At 27.2% G+C, this 25,820-nt stretch overlaps 1 protein-coding gene across 1 annotated transcript in view; it reads right to left on the minus strand.

Annotated features, from left to right (window-relative positions):
* Positions 1-388: 388 nt before the first annotated feature.
* The window catches only part of LOC136074251 (uncharacterized), a 97,858-nt gene continuing 72,426 nt past the window's right edge, over positions 389-25,820 (minus strand). The window contains exons 4-6 of the mRNA XM_065786556.1: positions 5,218-6,099; positions 4,966-5,106; positions 389-2,484 (exon numbers count right to left, since the gene is read on the minus strand). Coding sequence (XP_065642628.1) covers positions 389-2,484; positions 4,966-5,106; positions 5,218-6,099 — 3,119 coding nt within the window. The remainder of the gene's footprint in view (positions 2,485-4,965; positions 5,107-5,217; positions 6,100-25,820) is intronic.

Genomic DNA, 25,820 nt, shown 5'->3' on the forward strand with positions numbered 1-25,820 from the left:
TTCTTAATATTCCATACCATATTTACTAAGAGAACCGTATTATTTGGTTCATCTTATAAATACATATATATATATATATATATATATATATATATATATATATATATATATATATATATATATATATATATATATATATATATATAATTAAAAAAGTAAGATGAAAAAAAACAACTTTTTTACGGTACTTAAAGTTTCATGCCGTTTGCGGCACTCATCAGCCATATATTTAAATCAAGAAAAAACCGTTCAAAAATACAATTAAAAAACCGTTACAAAATTAAAGAAAAACAATGGAATGAGTTCTGACGTCAAATAATAATAATAGTAATAATAATGACAATAATAATAATAAAAATTAAAATAATAATATGGAAAAACATCTTTTTTAATCGCCAGTGCCATATTGGGACAGAAGGAATCTGTTTCTATGTCTACACTTAGAAACAATCTCACTCCTTTTATTCAATAAATTAGTACTTTTATAATATAGAATTTCATATTTTTCGGTGAGACATAATTTGCAAGATTTAGATGTTGGATTATATGCTTTACATCGCCTGAGAATTTTCCACTTAACTATAGGGACTAAATTAGCTTCTTTTAACTTCCACACATGTTTTGAGAGTTCAGTATCGTTTTTGTATTTAGCAATGTTAAATGATTTAACGTGATTAGCGTATCTTAATTTAAAAGGAGTCTCACTTATCCCAATGTAGGATTTTTCATTAGAAGATGAATCAAGATTATCAGTTGTAACAGTTGCTTGATATACAATGTTGCTTGTTAAACATTTATTAAACAACGGACAGAGATTTTTATTATAGCAGTTACAGTCCTGTTGATTAAGGTTTGTATTGTTGCATAAAATGTATTTGTTGTGCGAATTTATAATAGATTTTACACTTGGCATACAACTGTAACTAACTTTGACTGTGTTCCTGTTAAAGATTTTATGCAGTTTATTATTATTAGGAAAATGTTTGTCAATAAGTTTCAAAAAACATTTTCCCAGGTTGGTGCTAACGTTTTTACTAAATGGAGGGTTAAACCAAATGATGTTGCGGGCTCTTTTCCGTTTTGGAGTTGATATTGTTATAGGATTATATGTTAGACTATATTTATAACCAGACTTTAATAAAGCTTCATTATATAGAGGAATAGTATTTTGAAATATTTCTTTGTTAGATGAATTTGTAGACAATCTAAGTTCAATCGAACTTGGTATTTGTTTTAATATACTCGGCGGGTGATTTGAATCAGCATGGATGTAATTTAATGTATTATCAGGTTTGAAATAAGGTTTAAAAGTGCAGTCACTAAAATTTAGAGTCACGTCAAGGTAGTTTACAATTTTCTTGTTGCATTGTATAGAAATCCGTAAGCCATTGCATTTAAATATTTCGACAATATGCTTTTTTATTTTTTCCATTTGAGGGCCGCTTTTATTACTAAAAACTGCCAAGCCGTCGTCACGGTATAAACCAATCTCAAGCTTGTTATAAAATTTTGAAATTTGAAAAAGAAGAAATATTCCTACCAGCTCACAAACCTCTGCACCGTCGAACGCTCCCATGGAAACATCAAATAAACCGCTTGATTGCTTTATCCAAACTTGATCATTATTAAAAAGCTTTCTTGCATGAAAAATTAGTGATATGTTTTCTTTATTTAATGTTAGGTGTTGCTTCGCAAAATTGATAGAGTTTTTAAGAAGTGTTTCACTGATAGAAGGGTAGAAGTCAATAATATCAAAAACTAAAAATTTATAAAGGTGTTTATCTTTTATGGCCTTAAACCAATCGGTAACAGTTCGAGTGTTTTTCCATTGATTTAATTTTAATATATTTCTTAGGTCTGTATTAATTTTAGAAAGAATATCTTTACTAATTCTACCAACCTCGTTTTTAGCAGGATTCAATAAACGGACAGTCGGATTGTTTTCAAAATTATCTTTGTGGTCTTTTAAAGTGATAAAGCAATCGGAAGATGTGTTAATGTCAATTTTATTGAAAACTTCATGATTTTTTAAAAGACGTTTACCTTCTAAGTTTACTTTATTTATTATGTTTGAGTTGGATAATTTGTAGTTTGAAGTGATGGCATTTCTTAACAAGTGGTTGTAATCATTCTTAGATAGATTGTAAAGATTGGTCGTTTTATCAGCATACGTATAAGTTAGGTTAGATTTTCGAGTACTGTTTATATCTTTATTTAATTTATTTTGGAAACTGCTGTGCACCTTTCGAAACTTAATGTGTTTTACAAGATCAATGAGTTCATTCTCAAAAGCTATCATTTCTGTAATTTGTTTTGGATGATTAGATGTTTTTAATCCGTAGTTATAATAAAAATTGTACTTACTATTTGAACTCTTGTTTAAAAAGAAAAACGCTTTCCATCGCATTCTTTTAATTAATGTTTCAGTTTTATCCAATAACTGTATTTTGAAGTCTTTAATGGATGGTATCGGAATGTTCTTGACTGAATATCCAAAGTTTATTTTTTACATCACATATGCGACTTGATTAGAGTGCTCAACGTATGGAGCAAAAATATTGTTGTTTTGATTATGTAATAATAATCAATTTTTTCGATTTGAGAGTGATCAATATAAAGTGAAATAATCACAAAATAGATCAATTTAGAGTCACGTCAAGGTAGTTTACAATTTTCTTGTTGCATTGTATAGAAATCCGTAAGCTATTGCATTTAAATATTTAAATAAACTCTCAAATTAAATAAACTCTGAAAACATGTGTGGAAGTTAAAAGAAGCTAATTTAGTCCCTATAGTTAAGTGGAAAATTCTCAGGCGATGTAAAGCATATAATCCAACATCTAAATCTTGCAAATTATGTCTCACCGAAAAATATGAAATTCTATATTATAAAAGTACTAATTTATTGAATAAAAGGAGTGAGATTGTTTCTAAGTGTAGACATAGAAACAGATTCCTTCTGTCCCAATATGACACTGGCGATTAAAAAAGATGTTTTTCCATATTATTATTTTAATTTTTATTATTATTATTGTCATTATTATTACTATTATTATTATTTGACGTCAGAACTCATTCCATTGTTTTTCTTTAATTTTGTAACGGTTTTTTAATTGTATTTTTGAACGGTTTTTTCTTGATTTAAATATATGGCTGATGATTGCCGCAAACGGCATGAAACTTTAAGTACCGTAAAAAAGTTGTTTTTTTTCATCTTACTTTTTTAATTATTTATTGATCTATTTTGTGATTATTTCACTTTATATTGATCACTCTCAAATCGAAAAAATTGATTATTATTACATAATCAAAACAACAATATATGTATATATATTTATATATATATATATATATATATATATATATATATATATATATATATATATATATATATATATATATATATATATATATATATATATATGATACAAACGTATTATATACATATATATATATATATATGATATAAACATATCATATACATATATATATATATATATATATATATATATATATATATATATATATATATATACATATATATGATACAAACATATCATAAATATATATATATATATGTATACATATATATATATATATATATATATATATATTATATATATATATATATATATATACATATATATGATACAAATATATCATATACATATATATATATATATATATGATATAAACATATTATATACATGAATATATATATATATATATATATATATATGTTATGTTATGATATGTTTATTTAAATAAGTATATATATATATATATCTATACATATATTTATATATACATACAAATATATATATATATATATATATATATATATATATATATATATATATATATATATATATATATATATATATACAAATCAGTATATATATATATACATATATATATATATATATATATATATATATATATAACGCTAGATTGACTTAAAGTGGCCTTTTGTCAAAAACTTTACTGAAAGTGGCATTTTACAAAACCTCCGAAATTTTTCAATAAAAGTGCTTTTATTAATTTAAATCATGTTGAAAAGTAATCTGAAATGGTTGTAAAGCAACCGAGAGTTTTGTTTGCAAAAAAAATTTAAAAAAAAAAAAAAAAGTCCACGTAGCGTTTTTTTATCAATTAAATACATATATATATATATATATATATATATATATATATATATATATATATATATATATATATATATATATATATATATATTTATATATATATATTATATACATATATATATATATATAAACATATTATATACATATATATATATATATGATATAAACATATCATATACATGTTATGATATGTTCATTCAAATAAGTATATATATATATATCTATACATATATATATATATATATATATATATATATATATATATATATATATACATACATATATATATATATATTTATATACAAATATATATATACATACATATATATATATATATATATATATATATATATATATATATATATATATATATATATATATATATATATATATATATATGCATGCAATAACAAAATCTTTGCTTTCAAATAATTTTATACTTTATAAGAGAAGTTTAAACCATAACTTATGGAAGTTATAAAAAATTAAAAGAGGTGAATCTTTTATTTTTATAATTAATAATACATTCAAATTTTAAAATATAAAAATATTATAGCTATAAACACTGAAATGAACAAACTTTTTTTTTATTTAAAAACGTTTTAAAACTTAAGATTTTATTTATAAGAATTAAATACGGATTTCTCTAACTTTTAAAGAAAAACGTTCATCAATTATATTTTATTAACAGATAAACTTTATATATATTAAAAGTAATATAATAATCAAATAATAAAACAACTCGTTTGCTTTTTTTCTAAATTATTCAAACAGAGTGCGATATTATGTTTTGTTGTCATTGTATCCGGATGGTAGATACCTAAAATTTCAGTTTGTATTTTATCAACAAAATAATAAATTTCTAAAGCTTCGTTATATTTTCCAATACTTTCCAAACAGTTTGCGATATTACTTTTTGTTATCATTGTAGAGGGATGGTTGATACCTAAAATTTCAGTACCTATTTTATCAACAGAATAATAAATTTCTAAAGCTTCGTTATATTTTCCCATATTGTTCAAACAGCTTGCGATATTATGTTTTGTTGCCATTGTATCCAGATGGTTGATACCTAAAATTTCAGTACCTATTTTATCAACAGAATAATAAATTTCTAAAGCTTCGTTATGTTTTCCCATATTGTCCAAACAGAGTGCAATATTATGTTTTGTTTTCATTGTATCCGGATGGTTGATACCTAAAATTTCAGTTTGTATTTTATCAACAGAATAATAAATTTCTAAAGCTTCGTTATATTTTCTCATATCGTTCAAACAGCCTGCAATACTATGTTTTGTTACCATTGTATTCGGATGGTTGATACCTAAAATTTCAGTTTCTATTTTATCAACAGAATAATAAATTTCTAAAGCTTCGTTATATTTTCCCATTTTGTTCAAACAGAATGCCATATTATGTTTTGCTGTCAATGTATCCGGATGGTTGATACCTAAAATTTCAGTTTGTATTTTATCAACAAAATAATAAATTTCTAAAGCTTCGTTATATTTTCCAATACTTTCCAAACAGCTTGCGATATTACGTTTTGTTATCATTGTAGAGGGATGGTTGATACCTAAAATTTCAGTATCTATTTTATTAACAGAATAATAAATTTCTAAAGCTTCGTTATGTTTTCCCATATTGTCCAAACAGAGTGCAATATTATGTTTTGTTGTCATTGTATCCGGATGGTTGATACCTACAATTTCAGTTTGTATTTTATCAACAGAATAATAAATTTCTAAAGCTTCGTTATGTTTTCCCATATTGTCCAAACAGAGTGCAATATTATGTTTTGTATTCATTGTAGACGGATGGCTGATACCTAAAATTTCAGTTCGTATTTTATCAACAGAATAATAAATTTCTAAAGCTTCGTTATATTTTCCCATATTGTTCAAACAGCTTGCGATATTATGTTTTGTTGCCATTGTATCCAGATGGTTGATACCTAAAACTTCAGTTTGTATTTTATCAACTGAATAATAAATTTCTAAAGCTTTGTTAAATTTTCCCATTTTGTTTAAACACTTTGCGATATTCCGTTTTGTATCAAGCGTGATTTTATTGTTTTCACCATAAGTTTCTGTATTAAAACTTTGAACAGCTTTTAATATTTCGATTGCTTCTTCAAATAAACCTTTACATACTAATAATCTTTTAATAGAAGTTGTCATATGATGGAAGGTTCCCGAAAATCTTTCTCCGTTTGTACGAAACATATAGATAAAATGAAAAACAAAATGATTTCCATAATCCATGTGATATTTTACTTCATTCAATTCAACTTTAAAACAATTTTCGATTAAATCAAGATATTTATTTGCACTTGAATTTCTCTTTTGAAAACATTTACATGTTATCTGTGTCAGTTCGTGTATTTTATATTTTTTATCATCAAAATAGTTTAGTAAAGAATAACTCATTAGTAATCCAATAGCTTCATCTATTAAAGATTCGTCGTTTGTTTCCATTTGATTTGAGATTTGTTTTATAAACTGTTTACTGATGTTTTGACCGTCGCAATGAGATAAACAGTTTAATATTTTAAATAGAAAAGGTTTAGTTTTTTCTAATTTTGTTAAAACTAAGTTGATTGCGTTTATTGCAGACTTCGATTCTTCTTCGGTTTGAAAGTCATTGTTGTCTAATATTTCTGATGGTTTTGATCTATATCGATCTATATATTTTTCTATCGAAATTTTTTGTACATTTATATATTTTATTGCCTGAGTAATTGCAAACGGATGATAACCAAGTTCTTTAATTAAGTTTCTTGTGTTTTCGTCGCTGTTTTCTTCAATATTACTTTTTACATAAGCAAATGCTTCTTCAGAAGAAAAAATATCAACTAGCATTTTATTTACATTATTTGACCACGTTCTCCATTGGGAGGTAATCAACGTAAATGAATTCGGTTTTCTTGAAATGTACATTGATAAATTTTTAACACTTTCATCGTCGACACTGTCAAAAATAAACAAAGTTTTTTCATTTTTATAATAGTTGTGAATTTTTTCGACAATCACTTTTATATTATAATAATCTCCTTTGGAATCATGAACCTCGATACCTAATATTTGGCATTGGTTTCTCATTGAAGTTTGTAACATTCCAAATGTTGCGTCAATCCAAACAATGTTTTTATAGAAGTTATAAGATAGTTCACAATATTTTCTGGCAATATGTGTCTTTCCGACACCCGACATTCCATATAATACTAAAGTTGAGTTGTTTGCGTCTTGTAAAAAATAATGTTGAATTTCACTAAGTAGTTTCTTGCGTGAAAATAAATTTTCTGAAAAAGATTGATTACCTTAAAATAGACGTACGGTTAGATGTATTATAAAAATTTCAAATAAAATAAATTTAATATCGTTTATTAAGTAAAAAGTTTTAGTTTCTTACTAAACTTTTCTCTTTTTTTAAATGCAGCGTGTTATTATTATTAAATTAAATAAAGTTTTAATATTTATACAAATAAAAATAGATCTGAAAAAAATTTTGAATAAAGTTTTGTGTTACACTATAATAATTTTATATATTTGATAAAGGTTTCGCGAACAAAACTTAACTAACTTTTTTTTAACAAACATTTTTCGAGGAGGCTGAATAAGTGCGAATTTCATAACCGCGAATCTGCATAAGTGCGAAGCAGTTGCAATGACTGGCATAAGTGCGAACTGGCACAAGCGCGAACTGGCATAAGTGCGCCAAAAGAATTTGCAAACATTGGCATAAGTCCGAACTGGCATATGTGCGAATCAATTGCAAAAACTGGCATAAGTGCAAATCAATTGCAAAAACTGGCATAAGTGCGAACTGAAACAAGCGCGAACTGGCATAAGTGCGCCAAAAGAATTTGCAAACATTGGCATAAGTGAATCAATTGCAAAAACTGGCATAAGTGCAAATCAATTGCAAAAACTGGCATAAGTGCGAACTGGCACAAGCGCGAACTGGCATAAGTGCGCCAAAAGAATTTGCAAACATTGGCAAACATTGGCATAAGCAAGAATTTGCAAACATTGGCATAAGCGAATCAATTGCAAAAACTGGCATAAGTGCAAATCAATTGCAAAAACTGGCATAAGTGCGAACTGGCACAAGTGCGAACTGGCATAAGTGCGCCAAAAGAATTTGCAAACATTGGCATAAGTGCGAACTGGCATATGTGCGAATCAATTGCAAAAACTGGCATAAGTGCGAACTGGCACAAGCGCGAAATGGCATAAGTGCGCCGAAAGAATTTTCAAACATTGGCATAAGTGCGAATTGGCATAAGTGCGAACTGGCATAAGTGCGAATTAATTGTAAAAACCGGCATAAGTGCAAACTGGCACAAGCGCGAACTGGAATAAGTGCGCCGAAAGAATTTACAAACATTGGCATAAGTGCGAATTGGCATAAGTGCGAACTGGCATAAGTGCGAATTGGCATAAGTGCGAACTGGCACAAGCGCGAACTGGCATAGGTGCGCCGAAAGATTTAATAAACATTGGCATAAGTACGATTCGGCATAAGTGCGAACTAGCATAAGTGTAAATCAATTGCAAAAACTGGCATAAGTGCAAAAAAGTCAGAATTATTATTGTGAAAATAAAAGTCACTGATAACTGATAGAAAGCCAAGATGGGTCCCGGGGCAAATTTCTTTATGGGCCCTATCTTGGCTGAAAATGAGCACCATGTAATGCCAAATTAGCTACTTTTTTTTTCTCCCGTTTTATGGGAGAAAAAAAAAATTAGCCCGGCTTTCTTTAAGAGACCTGCTCCGGACTCTTAAAGAAAGCCGGGCCCCAGGACAACACACCCGCCTAATCCTCCTTCTCTACGGCCATGCCGATAACCACTGAAATAACCTCTGAGTGGATACTTAATTAAATTTTTACAACTTTTATGTCAACTACATCAACATTACTCTTCACATTTTGATTTTGCTATTGTTAAAGCAAACGGTATCCAATGCAAACCAACCAAATGCTAAAAATTCAAAAATTAGTTTGAAGATGATATTCATCTCGTGCAATAAACCAAATAACGATTAATAATTTTTACACTGACCAAAAATATTATTTTTAATTACATTATTGATAACCCGACGATTACCATTATTTGTAATGATCATTCTCTTTTATACTTTTTATTTTATTTCGGTACGCTTAGTTAAAAACAGCAGGAAGATATGTCGAGCAGAACAGTAAGTATCATACCCTTATAGAAGGTTTTTAAAATTTTTAAGTTTCATTTTATAAAAGGTTTTATAAAAGCTTTTAAAAATAAATTATGCTCATAAAAATATTAGAATAATTTATTTATGCTAGAATAAACATATTCAAAAAAAGCACTATTTTAATATTTGAAAAAACTTTTAAAAACTTCTCCTTTTCGTTAAGTACGTACGAAGTTATGGGTTTCCATAAAGTACGTTTGAAGTTATTTTTCATAAACTTTTCTGGTTTTTGAAAGTTCATTCAAAAATTTAATAAAGCAAAAGAAATAACACTATAGTCATTAAATATTGATATTCATTAGAGTCATTAGAATAAACTCAAGTTTATTACAAAAATAAGCAAGAGGTTGTTCGTCAATATTTATAGTTTTATAGGTTAATAATAACCTATAGGTTATTTTAATCTATAATAATCGAACAACTATTTTATAATTGTCCTTAATAACACGTTATTGGTGGTAGCCAGTCGGTTTTCAAAATCTGTAGTATCAGTATTTTTTTATTTAAGAATGAAGGCAACGACATCAAAAGAATTGATTAGTTAAGGCAAAAAACTGAGGAATATGTTATTAAAAATAAAAATGACTTTATGTCGGCAGATGATGCTGTCGGCAGATAATGCTGTCAAAATGTTTACATCGAAAACAACGATGTAAAACTTATTCCGCTTGCACCCATTCTATCTATTGCTGGTAGAATATTTGTTTTTAAAATGAAGTCTGAAAATAAAGACGATTATAAATGCAATCATTACAGATGGAAAAATAATAAGAAAAACAAGTTCTAAAAATAGCAAAAAAGGTTTTAAAAAAACTTATTATCTTACCCAAACTACTACAGGCCAAAAACATTGTACATCCGCAAATTTTAGTAAACAAGTGTTCATAAAAAAACTACCAAAGGTCTTATTGCTATTATCTATTATTTAGGCAATGAAAAATGTGGTGTAACAGATTTGAAACACGGAAACAGTTAAATTGACCATTCATACATTCGCACTGCATCGTCTGTAGTGTCATGTATAAAAAAAGTTTTAAAACCAAATAATAAACTACAAAATATTTATGAAAAACTAATGTTTGAATCAAATGTGATTCAAATATTAACAAACGTTAAAAAAAATAGGTCGCGCAGGGTCGTCAAATTTTCATGAGTTTTTTCATAAAAAATATAGGCTAGGCTCCTTATGCAGGTAAGAAAACGGTTAAAAAATAACTTTTTTCGTTGTAATGAGGGTTTTAGGCCACTTTTGAAGATTTAAAAATCGTGTAAACTTAAAATTACCTTAAAATTATCAGCTTACTAGGGAGTTTTTAAAGCACATTTTTTATTCAAAATGGCGTAAACATTTAAACTAGGAGATTTTAATTAAAAATCTTAAACTTCAATGAAAATGAACTAAAAACAGGTTCTAAAATATGGAAAATGGTTCATCACAAAGAAAATAAACTATATAATTAGGTTCAATTTCTTTTAAGACCAAAATATGCTTCTTTTTTTTTAAGTAAATAAGATCTCTGGCAATGCTTTTGTATTCATTTTCTGATTTTATTTTTCAACGGATTCATATAGACGATCATTAAAGATGTAACTTTCCATTGAAACTAGTTGATACCGGTGAGTAGCAGTTTTGAATCTTAGCACATCAAATTTATTTTTAAATAAACATTGCATTTTTAAAGAATAATGAATCTATAATATATAATACGAGAACATTTGGTTAATTTTTACTTGAGAATTAGTCTAATTTATTCCTTAAATTTTTTTTATCATGATTAGGCGTAATATAAGTACTTGAAATTTTGAATTAGAATATCATATATTCAATATGGAGAGTTATATTTGGAATTTTTTTAATATATTTTATGTTATGTTTTTAAGTTATGGTTTACTGCGTTAATTGAATTTCCAAAATTTTTTGGAAAACCGCTAAGAGAGACTTGAAAATGTTTAATTTATTTATTTTTTAATTTGCTGTTTTGAGCACAAAAAGTTATTTTGCATTTAGCGCATTTATTGTAACACTATTATCTTTAAACTTTAAACTTTTTTTTTATTATCTTTAAACTCTTAAACAAAATGTTTAAACTGGATACATACTCAATGACTCATATTTTACTATGAGTTGGTATATTTCATGAAAAAAATGCGAAAAAGTAACATAGGCCCACATTACCCCACTCAGTGGGCAGGGCCATCCCGAACGAATCAAATCGATCGTTATTAAATCTATTCTAATATGAAATGATATGAATGAAATTTTTTCTTATTCGGTTGTTTTTTAAACTGTTTTTTATCGGTTTCATAATTGTTTTTTTCAGAAAAGAATTGTTTTATTTGCACAAAGATTTGTGTATTTCATTCTCCCCGAATGTTAGGGTATAATAAAATATTTTGCGCAGATGCGTTATTTAACAATCAACTTGGCGTTAGTCGTATAAATCAACCACCGGAATTGGAAACAGTTTCATCATTTACGCAAGGTCAAATAGAGCCCTTACAGCCTAATTTAATTCCACCACAAGATGAAGCCTAGCAACTTAATGTATCAATACCACGTGACGTAGCTATAGTGCAAAATACAGATGATGTAGCTATAGTGCAAAATACCTTCCAACTCGGAGAAAACTTACATAGTTCTACAGAAATTGTTGCAATCACGGAGACTTCAAGAGTAATGGATGAAACTAATGGAACAACATGTCCTGTTTGTTTAGAAAATACTCCAAACTTCGCTGCTGTTCCCTGTGCACACATGGTTTGCACAATGTGTTTACCACATTTACAGTTAAATGTCCTCGTTGCCGAGCAACAGTTGTTATGTTTATACAAACATTTGCGTGATTTGCTTGATAAATGTTCATATACAAACTTTTTTGTTGAAATTTTACAGTATAGTTGTATTCAAAACTAAATTTATCTGAACCTACAAAAAAAAATTTTTATTTGAACTTACAAAAAAATATTTTTATTTGAACTTACAAAGAATCATAATATTTACAAATAAAATAAATAAATAATAAAACATTAAATTTGAGATTTCGAAATGCAATTTTGTTTGTCGAATAATTAAAAATTATGTTTATTATTTAAAAAAATTGTAGCCACTTAATACTATCATCAATATGAAAGTATCATTTTTACAGACCTATATGGGACTGTTAATACGTGACAGTTTTAAGGTGGGAGGGGGGATCAGAAAGTGTTACCAAATGTCACATGGAGGAGGGGTTAGCTTCAGTGTAACGTGACAAATTTAAAAAAAATTTTTTTTTTTTTTTTTTTTAGTTTAGAATATATTTTGCTGTTTAATAAAATAAGTTACATAAGATTATCACGTAATAAAATATATAAACAAATAAGACAATGTAAAAAACAGACCGGGACTCAAAGAAGATATGGGTGATAAAATACCACCACAATCTTTTCATAGAGCCCCTTGAAAAAATAAAATGTCGTCAAAATGTTCAAATAAACTGCAGATAAAAGTAAGATGTAAAAACTTTAAATTTAAATACTCAAGGATTTAAAATATATACACCATGGCATAAATAACTACAAAAGATATGTACAATTAATTTTTCAAAGAATAAAAAAGTAAAACTATTTTGATAAAACTTAACGGAGTTCTTGTAATTCCTCCGAATTAAAAATGTGTTTTTTTGCTAGCAACTTAAATGAGTTTAATGATTTTACCATATTATCTTTTTAGCTTCTTTTTTTTTAAAATAGTTCCATATTTTTGGTCCGCGAAATGCTATTGAACACTCTGTAAACTTGTTAAGTTTCTTAGGCAATTTAAAGAAATTTGATTGGTTTGTTCTAAGGAAATACTTTTCATTTATATTTTTTTTAAACTTACAATTAAAATTTACTGGAGTTAGGTTATTTGTAAACTTATACATAAAAATTAGGTGTTGATAAATATTTATTTCATAAATATTCATCATTTTCATGTCAAGCATTAAGGGTTTCGTGTGCTCCCTTCTTTTTTTTCCGTATATAATTCTACACGCATGTTTTTGAACACTAAGTATTTTTTAAAGTTTAGTAGTTTGCTTGCTGCCCCATGTAATATTGGCATAACTGATAAAGCAAGGAACTAAAGAGAAGTAAATTAATTTAAGACATATAATATTAAAAATTTAAATTTTCATCACAGCGGAATCAATGAAAATGTTAGCGAAAAGTTGAAAAATTGGGTAAAAATAACGCCACGTCTCATATTGGAAAAAGAGAGGAGGTTGACAGAAAATGTCATAAAATGTCACATGGGGGAAGGGTGGGGTGTCTAAAAACAGCCAAAAAGGTGTTACGTATTATTTGAGCAGCCCCTAACTTAAAAACAAACTAATATTAAAATTAAATCTAAAACCAATTAAAACATTATCATAAAGGTCTTTATTCTATGTAGTAAAGTTCAAGTTCCGCATAATCGCTTTGCCCAAATAGAGCTGTAACCAGGGGATTTAGGTGGTCTAGAACCCCCTAGTATTTAAAACTATTAATTTTCTTTTTAATGAAAAGCATAATAAAAAATCTTAAAAAATCATATATTGTGATATATCAATTAATGTTTCAAAGAAAGAATGAAACTCCGCAATAGTCAATAGTCAAATGTAATCAAAAACTTTTGAATATTGATTATTTGTGTATCATTTAAAATAAACTGAAATTTAAAACCAGTTTAAAATAGTTTGCTTAAACTAATTTTCAACTTATTTTAGACAAATGATTTTATATAGTTCTCACTTCTCCCGCTCGCTTGTCCCACTTCTACTCACACCTACACATCAATAAATTTCTGGAAAAATTATAACACTGCGGGTTTCAGTAAATGAAAAATAATTGAAGTAAGAATTGTTTTAAAATATGAAATTTACATTGCCTATTGTTAAGTTAATAATGCTCCAGGTATGAAGGATATGTATATATTTGAACATAATTTTAAAATTTAATTTCAAAAGACAAAAAATGAAAACTGAAAAACTGAAACGGAAAAACTGTTATGAAAAACTTAATGTAGTAAAACGCGTGAAAATTTAGTACATACTGATAAAGACCGCAAAAAATAAAAACGTGGCTGTAGTGTACATTGAGATCGATTGTATATGTGCCACAGCGTAAAAATGACTAAAAAAAGGTTCTCTTCACATTCCGGAGATTATTTGTATAAATTACGACAATTAAAGTAGAAAATGTTAACGTTGTTCTGGTTGCGCTTTTTATTAGTTGCTTGAAACCATAGAATCTTAACATTGATTTTATTTCAGTGTGATCACTTGACCTCATGTAATTAACATAAAGATCTCTAATTAGAAATGCATAACTCTTGATATGATATAGTTCACTAGGGTCGTCCTTGCTTATATGGGTTTATATGGGCGAATATGTCAATGTTTTTGTTGCAGTTAAACAAATAAATGATGCTAAATGTTCCATAGGCCACGGATATTTAAATGAAAACATTGTAAGCATTTCATAAACAGAATATTTTCAAGTTTCTCCATCACTGAAATAATATGGTTCAAATACATTGGTCCAGGTCATAGTTCTATGTCACCTGATAATAATAACATAACTCTTAGGAAAGCATGTTCTTTTAGTATAATTTTATTTTCTGGTTGGTATTGCCATAAAAATATTTGTATAAATTTCAACTCAAATTCTATAGTTTCAAGAGATGTTTCAGAATAACATATCAAATTTGAATTTTGTAAGGACGTCACTTTAACAGTTATTGTAGCGTAGATTAGAAGTGTAATATAGATATAGTTAAACTTTTTAAGAAAGTATTCTTAGATACATGCAATATTTATAAAGAAAACAGCTTTAAATTGAAATATTTTATACGAACCTGGCTGATGGCGTAGAATAAAGTAATAAAATGATGTAACTTCCAAATCTATTATATTGTTTTTTCTTCTTTTAAAACTTTATATTAAAATATAAAGTACCCCCCCCCCCCCCACACACACACACACATACACACACTACTGTGTGACGTCTAGAAAGACGTCTTTAGTTTATCCGGATACGACGTTCTCAAGACTTTTATATGAGACCAATTTAGGATGTCTAACGGAGAAGAAATCTAATATAAATGAGTGCAGCATAGAGCCACCGAACTAGTTACATCAATTAGCCGTTTGTGCGATGAAGATCGATCCTCCTAGCACAAACAACTAATTGATGAAGCTAGGTCGGTTGCTCAACGCTACACTCATTTAACTATCATGTCTCTTGGAATAATTAAACACTAAAAAATGAGGTCAACGCCCCCTGATGAATCGATATCATTTATAACAAAAGACTTGAGCTCAACTATAATCCATATTTGTCCATAAGTTTATTCATGCTTGGGCTAAGTAAAGTGTTACAAAAACTTTAGGGCATACTAAGAAAAGTACTTTGAAAAAATGCTTGTATAAAAATTAAATTTTCATATCTTTTTTTCTTATTTCAATATATGGTGTCTTTGACCTAATATGTAGAGTTAAGACAATAGAATAGAAAAAAATTGTTTCTCTGGCTTCATTTTATTTTTCATTTTGACTTATATTTGAAAAATAAAATATTACCATTTCCCTGGTAAAATTGATATGCTGAACCTAAAAATTAAGTATGGTTAATATTAAATCAGTTTTTGAATGACTATATTGATTTTGCATGGTTTTGCTTACCTCAGGCCCAACTATGCAATGACTAAATTAACACTCAGTAATAAAATTACAATTAAAATTTTATTTTTTTGGAAATACGAGTTGATTAAAAATGTTACATTTAAAAAAGTTGACGAACTTGATTTCCTTACAAATTAAAAGTTCACAAACTTTATGTTCAGGCCCGTGTACAGGCCTGACATATGAACATATATTGCTCGTATATGAACAACAATTGTAAATTGTTAACTATAAATATAGTTTGAAATAAATAAATAAGACATGTAAATTCATGAACTTTGCTCTAAAAGAAAAAATTTAAAATGTTTTGTGTGATGCTCGGATTAATTGTAGGAACTACAACTTGATTAAATTGGTTGTCACAGCATGCTTTACTCTATGTTCACTATGCATGCTCACTGGACAAGTTACAGCAATAAAGAAGAGAATAAGTCAAACTATTAAGTAGTATTTTGATAAACAAAAGCTTGTTTATCAAAACGGCAAACAACTTGTAAATATTTTACATAAAGAATATTTTAAACATTGTGTGGAGTAACCTCGTAATTCATTGGAAAGTTCAACAACCTCTTTTAATACTTTTATTAACAAAGACTGTAACACGAGCCCACTACCGGGCCTAACCAACTTTGGAAAAAACGTTTATTAAAGCCCAATTTTTTAGGAGCCTTTGATAAAAAAAAAAGATCTAAACGGCTTCGTGGCATTGAGGCCACTAAGCCTTATAGAAGCCTCACTAAGGTGTCCCGTTCCCGCACAGTTTTTGAACAACAACACCAACTTTTAAATTGAGTTTTAGACAAAGAAAATAATAATATTTATTGAGTATTTTTTTAAAATAAAAAAATTCAAGAGTCCCCACTAAGAAAAAGTTGAAAAATCTATTCGGTGCACTTAAGCAACCGCCCTCTTATTCCAAAATTTTCAAATTTTTTCGGCGCACTTATGCCAGTTCGTACTTATGCCGCACTTATGCCAGTTTTTGCAATTGATTCGCACTTATGCCAGTTCGCACTTATGCCAATATTTGCAAATTCTTTCGGCGCACTTATGCTAATTCGCGCTTGTGCCAGTTTGCACTCATGCCAGTTTTTGCAACTGGTTCGCACTTATGCCAGTTCGCACTTATGCTAGTTCGCACTTATGCCAATGTTTGCAAATTCTTTTGGCGCACTTATGCCAGTTCGCGCTTGTGCCAGTTCGCACTTATGCCAGTTTTTGCAATTGATTCGCACTTATGCCACTTCGCGCTTATGCCAGTTCGCACTTATGCCAATGTTTTCAAATTCTTTTGGCGCACTTATGCCAGTTCGCGCTTGTGCCAGTTCGCACTTATGCCAGTTTTTGCAACTGATTCGCACTTATGCCAGTTCGCACTTATGCCAATATTTGCAAATTCTTTCGGCGCACTTATGCTAATTCGCGCTTGTGCCAGTTTGCACTCATGCCAGTTTTTGCAACTGGTTCGCACTTATGCCAGTTCGCACTTATGCTAGTTCGCACTTATGCCAATGTTTGCAAATTCTTTCGGCGCACTTATGCTAATTCGCGCTTGTGCCAGTTTGCACTCATGCCAGTTTTTGCAACTGGTTCGCACTTATGCCAGTTCGCACTTATGCTAGTTCGCACTTATGCCAATGTTTGCAAATTCTTTTGGCGCACTTATGCCAGTTCGCGCTTGTGCCAGTTCGCACTTATGCCAGTTTTTGCAATTGATTCGCACTTATGCCACTTCGCACTTATGCCAGTTCGCACTTATGCCAATGTTTTCAAATTCTTTTGGCGCACTTATGCCAGTTCGCGCTTGTGCCAGTTCGCACTTATGCCAGTTTTTGCAACTGATTCGCACTTATGCCAGTTCGCACTTATGTTCGTTCGCACTTATGCCAATGTTTGCAAATTCTTTCGGCGCACTTATGCCAGTTTGCGCTTGTGCCAGTTCGCACTTATGCCAGTTTTTGCAATTGATTCGCACTTATGCCATTTCGCACTTATGCCAATGTTTGCAAATTCTTTTGGCGCACTTATGCCAGTTCGCGCTTGTGCTAGTTCGCACTTATGCAAGTTTTTGCAAGTGATTCGCACTTATGTAAGTTCGCACTTGTGCCAGTTCGCACTTATGCCAGTTCGCACTTATCCCAGTCGGCATATCTAGTATTGTAAATACTCGGAGTATTGATCACGTATAACATACCGCCGTTGATACCAGAAAAATACGCATTTAGTTTTAAGTTTCGAATTCAAGTTCAATACCACTTATTTATCAAAAATACGTATTATTTAATATTTGATCAAAATCGGATACGATATCGTACCCGATCTTGATCAAATATCAACATATAACGGAAAAACGAAAATCTTTGCTTTAAAGCGCATGCTTAAACTGAAATTGTGAAAGCAAAATTTAAATAAAAAAGTTTTCATTTGAGAAATTTAGTAAAAAGTTTGTCTGGAATGAAAAGAAATAGTCAGGAATACATGAAAAGTTGTATGAAGAGATATTGTTCTGCTAAAGCAGTATCGCATATCTCCAATACAGTTACAGTACTTTTTTGTACTAAAAAAGTTATTAAAACTTTATCATAAAAATATTTATTACTACTTTTAAATTTATTTTGTTTTATTCTTATTTTTTATTATATTCTTATTTTCTTATTATCTTTATTTTATTTATTAAGTCCTAAATCAATATAATTCAAATATATTATAAATCCTATCATTTCATACCTTGCTTATTTTATTATGTTGATTATTATTTTATTAACATTTCTGCTATGCTATTACCTTTTTTTCGTACTGTTTTAAAAAATTTAGAAAAATAACTTAAAATTTCGAGCCAACACTGACACTTTAAAGTTGCTAAACGTTAAATTTTGTTATAAGGATTGCAGTTCTATCTGTTTTTTGCTCTTTATTCAATAAGTATTTGATTTAAATTAAATATAATTATAGTTTGATATTTTATTACGAGATATATGTTTATATATATATATATATATATATATATATATATATATATATATATATATATATATATATATATATATATTCATATATATATATTCATATATGTATGAATCTTTTTAGATTTTTTCATGTTATTTTTAAATTTTTTGTTCGCGCAATTCAAGTTATATATGTTTATAGTTTGCATATATGTTTATATTATGTTCAAAGTTAAAAAAATTTTTTATAAATATATGTATGTGGTAATATGTGTTATGTAATTGTTTTATAAATGTGTCATTAAAATAGTATAAAATGTATCTATTGTGTATATAAATATTATGAGGTGTTTGTATATGTTATATAAAGTTGAATAAATGTATTGTGTTTTATAGTTATTATGTATGTTTATATTATGTTGTTTCCATGTTTTCAAAGTGTGCGACTTGGCAAAAGTGTTTTATTATTGAAACTCCCTGCTTTTAATCATTCACTAAAAGCCACTCAAGAAAAATCATTTTGCCACGTATACATTTTGTTTATATCTCAATTTGAATTTTTAGAACCATGAAGTACAAACATGATTTGTTTTCTAAAAGCTAACATGAAATAACAATATTTAACAACTACTACTCTCTTATCATGACATCTTATCTCTATCAGATATATTGATTTTCGATTCATATCATTTGATATTTTATATTTGATATTATATCATTTGATTTTTTTCTTTGTATTTACTTATCTATTACATTTTTTCATTTCAGATTTATCATATCATGGATTTATGCGATATAAAAGAACAAATGTATGTAAATTTTTATGAATTTTTTCTAGGCTTTTCTAAATGTGTTTCTTATTCACATTTTATTTTACAAGCAAGGTCTGCAAGCAAATTTGAGCTGAAAATTTTTTTTAGCTTTTAAGGAGAATTGGCGTTATTCTTTGTTTTATTTAATTTGTTTAAATACAGTAGTTCTAAAAACTAAATGTTTGTTTGTTCTTGGTTTTTTACTTATCTGTTTTCAGATTCTTATAAACGAGGCAACTCAGCTAAGCAATTTTTGTTTTATTTTTTAGTGCTATTAGAAAGAGCTGAAAGTTATTTTTTAGAGTGATTGAAAAGAACTGAAGTGTTTTTTAGTTACTTCACACAGTGTAAGTGATACTGGTTTGAGTAAGTTTACTGTTTTGTTTTATTTTATATTGGATTTATTTTATATTTGATATATATTATATTAGATATATATTTTGTGTTTAACATGAAAAACTGACTGTAATTTGTTGACACGAAAGTTTATAAACTTAAATCTGCCTATATTTCATATATATATATATATATATATATATATATATATATATATATATATATATATATATATATATATATATATATATATATATATATAAAATTACTTTAGAGTAAAATATACTGACTGACATTGCTTCAATTTTTTATACAAGATTGTGCATTTATTATTTTTGTTCATTAAGGTAAAAATAATTTTGTGCATTGTAGATTCTTTGTTAAATTAAAAATAATTGATGTAAATAAATATTGTTTAATATTTTTGATAAACGACTTATGTATGTAAACATATAAAAATATATGGATTTCAATAAATCTTAAGTTTAAATAAAGTCTTTGATTAGAAAAGATCACAATTTGTAAGATTCTTTTACGCTCATTTATTCAATTGTAACAATAGTAAGATTACTGGTAATATGATAACAGTGAAATTGAAATAGATAGTATTAGGCTCAACAAAGTTATTAATGTAAAATGCTAATAGGCAACTTTAAAATAGTTGTCAAATGAAAAAAAGAGATCTAGGCAGGATGAAATTAATCGTTATTGAAATGTAAGAAATGTAACTCAAAGTGCAGAAAACTTACTTGACAGAATTCAGTGTCAAGCAGTGTTTATGTCTGTTAATTTGATTTTACTTTAGACACTTCAGAACAAAGCAAAGTATGAGTTTAACTATTTATAGTAACAATTAACACTTAAATCTAAATAATTTTTTTTTTTTTATAACTTCTATCATAATTGTGTTCTTTTTTTCATTTTTTTTTTAAGTTTGTCTATCCTTTGTCATCTTTAGATTAGTTAGCTAACTGTTGAAACATAGTTTTAATTTTTGTAAATTTAGTATGATATGAAATTTACTCTATTAATCATTAGTCAACAGTTAGAGAGAAGCTGGAGCTTAATTAAGAAATGGTGGAAATTAGCTTTTAATCAAGTAAAAATAATTTTGTTTACTTGTTTAAATCTAAATAATTTTTTTTTTTTTATAATTTCTATCATAATTGTGTTCTTTTTTTCATTTTTTTTTTTAGTTTGTCTATCCTTTGTCATCTTTTGATTAGTTAGCTAACTGTTGAAACATAGTTTTAATTTTTGTAAATTTAGTATGATATGAAATTTACTCTATTAATCATTAGTCAACAGTTAGAGAGAAGCTGGAGCTTAATTAAGAAATGCTGGAAATTAGCTTTTAATCAAGTAAAAATAATTTTGTTTACTGGAAACATAATAAAACCAGTTACTAGTATTTATTCCGTGCTTTTTTACATTTGTTAACATGCTGCTTTGGAAACACTTTCTTTCTCTCTCTCTCTAAGATGAATGGGAGATTTAATAAAACTTATGTAATTACTGAGCTCTTACGTATTTCTTAATACCACAAATGATAATGACCATTTATAAGAAATATTTTACCAGTTGCTTGCTATTTTATGATATAGTTGCTCAAATTGTTTAACTATAATTGTCCCTTGATTGTTCAAATATTGTAATAAATAAAATCTTTTTAGTCCAAGTATTTAAGTTGATAAAATATCTTATTAAGTTATGGTGTTATTTGCAAGTGTTACTATAGTAACAATGTATACATAGTGTTGTCTAGCCTTTTTATAATCTTTTTTAATTATTCTGTAGACAGAATATATGAACCTGTCATTTCGAAAAGGACCAAACTTTTAGCAGTTAGTTTATAAGTTTGAATTAAAAATTTCTGTATAATTTATGTTTTTTTTTATAAAAAATAAAAAATACATAAGTTATATACGTTCTTTATTTATCTACTTCTATGTTTAATTTCTTTAGCAACCTGAACATTATTTTAACAAAAATCATATTTTTGTTAATTTTGAAAAGTTTTAGTAAATGGACTTGTGCCCTTTTCGAAATGACAGGTTCATATATTTTCTGTTATTATTATCCTAATTCTACTAACAATAAAATGCAAATAGTACTTTTGTAATTAAAAATTGTAATTTTTTTTTTCATGTAATTTTTTAGGTATTTGCAGGCTTTACTTGACTTTCCTTTTCTGGTACTTGTGTTGTGACAGATTTTAAAAAGAACTCAACTGATGTTAATGCAGTCTTTATGTCGTTACCTATAAGCAATGACGTTGCTGATACGGAGTCAAAGTTAAAATATTTATAGATAAATTTGTATTTAATATTTTAGATAATATATCAAGTTATTAATGTGTTTTATTGTTATTATTGATTTAATAACTAATAACCCGTATTACGGGTTGCTTACTGCTAGTCATTATCATTATGTTATGAATTCATATTAGTTAATAAAATTGTATTAAATATTCTCTGGTTATCGTGTTTTATACGTGTTTAAATGCGAGTTTGATACTCAGTAGGCGTCGTATTGTATACCTGTCTTTATACGCATCTGATGTCTATTTTTAATGCGTGTTTGACACGATAAAATGGCTAACATATATTCGTAAATAATGCGTATTCTGGAAAGTTTTAAATGCGCCTGTAATACCAGGAGAATATCGTATTGAATATTCTCTGGTTATCGTGTTTTATACGTGTTTACAAGAGTTTCAAATGCGAGTCTGATACTCAGTAGGCGTCGTATTGCATACCTGTCTTTATACGCATCTAATGCGTATTTCTAATGCGTGTTCGACACGATAAAATGGCTAACATACATACCACTTCGATACGTATTTAAACGAGTTTCTAATGCGCATTTACAACTAAATTTGCCGACTGGGATGCCAGTCGCACTTATGCAGGTTCGCAGTTATGAAATTCGCACTTATTCAGTCGCCCCCATTTTTCAAATTGTTATGTTCGCAAAGTACGTTAAAAACAAAAAAAAAAGTAATTATTGTTACTCAAAAGAATACAAGTAAAAATGCAATTTAGTTTGCACTAATATTAATTTTAAGCAGAGTTTTTGAGTTTAAATTTCGGCCTATGAAAATAACCATTTTATTTAGCGTGTGTTCTATCAACCTGTAATGCAAATGTTTGGATAAAATAAAATTTATTTTTTAATAATTTTTTTCTATTTACAAGAATTCTTAAAAACTCAATATTTTTATTTTTGAAAAGTATACCATGTTAAACAATTCTTGTTATCAAAATACGAATGTTTATGAATTTATATTAAAGTTGTAAATCAAAAATTAATGAAGAAAAAAAAAATAATAATAGTAAAATAACAGAAGTATATAAAAATATATGTATTATAAATTAAAGAAAAAAAAATTAAGCAAAAAAATTTATGTGTGTGTATATGTAAATATGTTTGCATAAGTGTGTATGTATGCATTTATTTATATATATACGTATATGTCAATGTGTACGTCTAAATATGTATAAATATGTGTTTTTGTTTACGTGTACATACTAGTGTATTTGTGTCTTTGAATTTATTTTTGTGTAGATATGTATATGTGTGTATGTAAGTAAACTTTTAACTAACCTGTTTTGCTGTCTTTATAACCAACCTGTTTGTGCATTTTACAAAGTTGAAAAACGTAGGGCTGACAAAAAGAACTTTAGGAAACAGAAATATTCGTAGTCTTTGAACGGAACATTAAGTTCAGTTCTGACAGACACTTAAAAGGGAACTGAAAAAAAAAACAGAAAATTAAAAATGACATAAATATTTTTTTCTTTTTTTATACACTTGTTAAGATATAAACACTTATGCTAATTTTTTGTTTTTAGACTACTACTACTACTACTACTACTACTACTACTACTACTACTACGACTACTACTACTACTACTACTACTACTACTACTACTACTACTACTACTACTATTACTACTGATAAATAAAAGCATCATTGAAACATAGAATTATAAAAATTACCCATAAAACAACTAAATTTATGACATCTTCTTGATATGATTCTATTTAGTTTTGAAAAGCAGTTGTGTTATAAAATATTAAAGAATGTTATAAAAATAATTTGAACAATCTAACAGCAAAAAAAACTGTAAATATTACATAATATTAACTCGCACAAAATAAATGATACTTCTTATAGAAAAATCTTCACATAAAATAAGGTATGCATACAATAAACATTATAACTGTATTTATATGCACACGCTTTTTAACATATTATTTTACTTGAAATAAACGTTTTGAATTTTAAAAAATGGAATTAAATAAAATATTTAACATCTGAAAGAAAAACCTTGTTTATTTAGATGTTTTTATTTGTCAAAAATACAATGTTTGTTTGATTTTTCATCAAACAATGATGAACATTTTTACCATTAAAGGTGAAAAACTTATGATACGAAAAAAGGCACTTCAATTAAAAATTATGTACATCATATTTCTTAGAATCACATGTAAATGATTTTTATATTAAGGTTAAGAGTTTGTTATTGAGTTATATGTAAAAGAATATGGTAAAAATCTTCTATTCAGATAATATAAGCACCGAGGTAATATGAACATACCAAAAGATTTCTAAGTTGCAAGCAGTGAAGTTCAAGTTGTACTGTATTTTTTGAACTGAATTTATGATGCGAAAAAGGAAAGCAGTAGAATTAGCGTAAATTTATACGCAATAATTAACGGCTTTCATTTAATTAAAACGCTACTCAATTTTTGTGGTTTTAAATTATCATAATTACACATAAAAGAATTTGTGGTTCAAAGTTTTGATGTTGAAATATAGATATTAGTTTTTTGATAAAAAAAATGTATTAGCTATAAATCAATTCTAATTTTTTGACTTCATTTAATAACACCATTTTCGTGTAATTTGAAGATACTCAAACACGGCGTTAATTTTTGTTCTAAAATCTCCCGATTACCACTTTGCGCGTGTTTTCACACATATGGATACTTATGGATCATTGGTCTATGTACTTCATCTTACCATTTTTTAGTTATATCTTGAGATTAAACTCTCATTTTAATAACATAGTATCAAATTAATATTTGTATAATAAAATATTACACAAATTGGACACTTCAATTATAATTATACTTCTGAATGAAAATTAAAATTAAATATCTATGTATAAAATAATTTTTTAAACTTAACTTTTTGTAAAACACCAACATTAAACATCTCCAATAATAAATTAAAGAAGTTATGAAATAAAAGTAATCTAATTAGTAAATAAGATAAATAGAAAATTCTTCTTAGAAAGTACTGCTATGAAAATTGTTTTAAATTGGCTTGTAGTCGAAGGTTCTTTTAATATCGTCGCAGAAAGGCAAGCCGTCAAGTACAGCCTGCCAGGGCTGTACTTGACGGCTTGCCTTTCAAAAAAAAAGTAAAAAATTACTAATTTCCTATCAATTTATTATACAAGTTCTATTTTCATTCAATTTGTAAATTCTATTTCATAAATCTATACACACTGTAATTTGCATAGCTTGAATAGCCTAGCTTTAGATATGTTGTGGATTAAATAGCTAACCTTAACTCAATCTTAAACAAATATAATAATTTAATCTTAAACAAATATAATAACTTAACCTTAAACCAATAGAACTACTATATAC

This window comes from Hydra vulgaris, chromosome 01, assembly GCF_038396675.1.
Source record: "Hydra vulgaris chromosome 01, alternate assembly HydraT2T_AEP".
NCBI lineage: Eukaryota > Metazoa > Cnidaria > Hydrozoa > Anthoathecata > Hydridae > Hydra > Hydra vulgaris.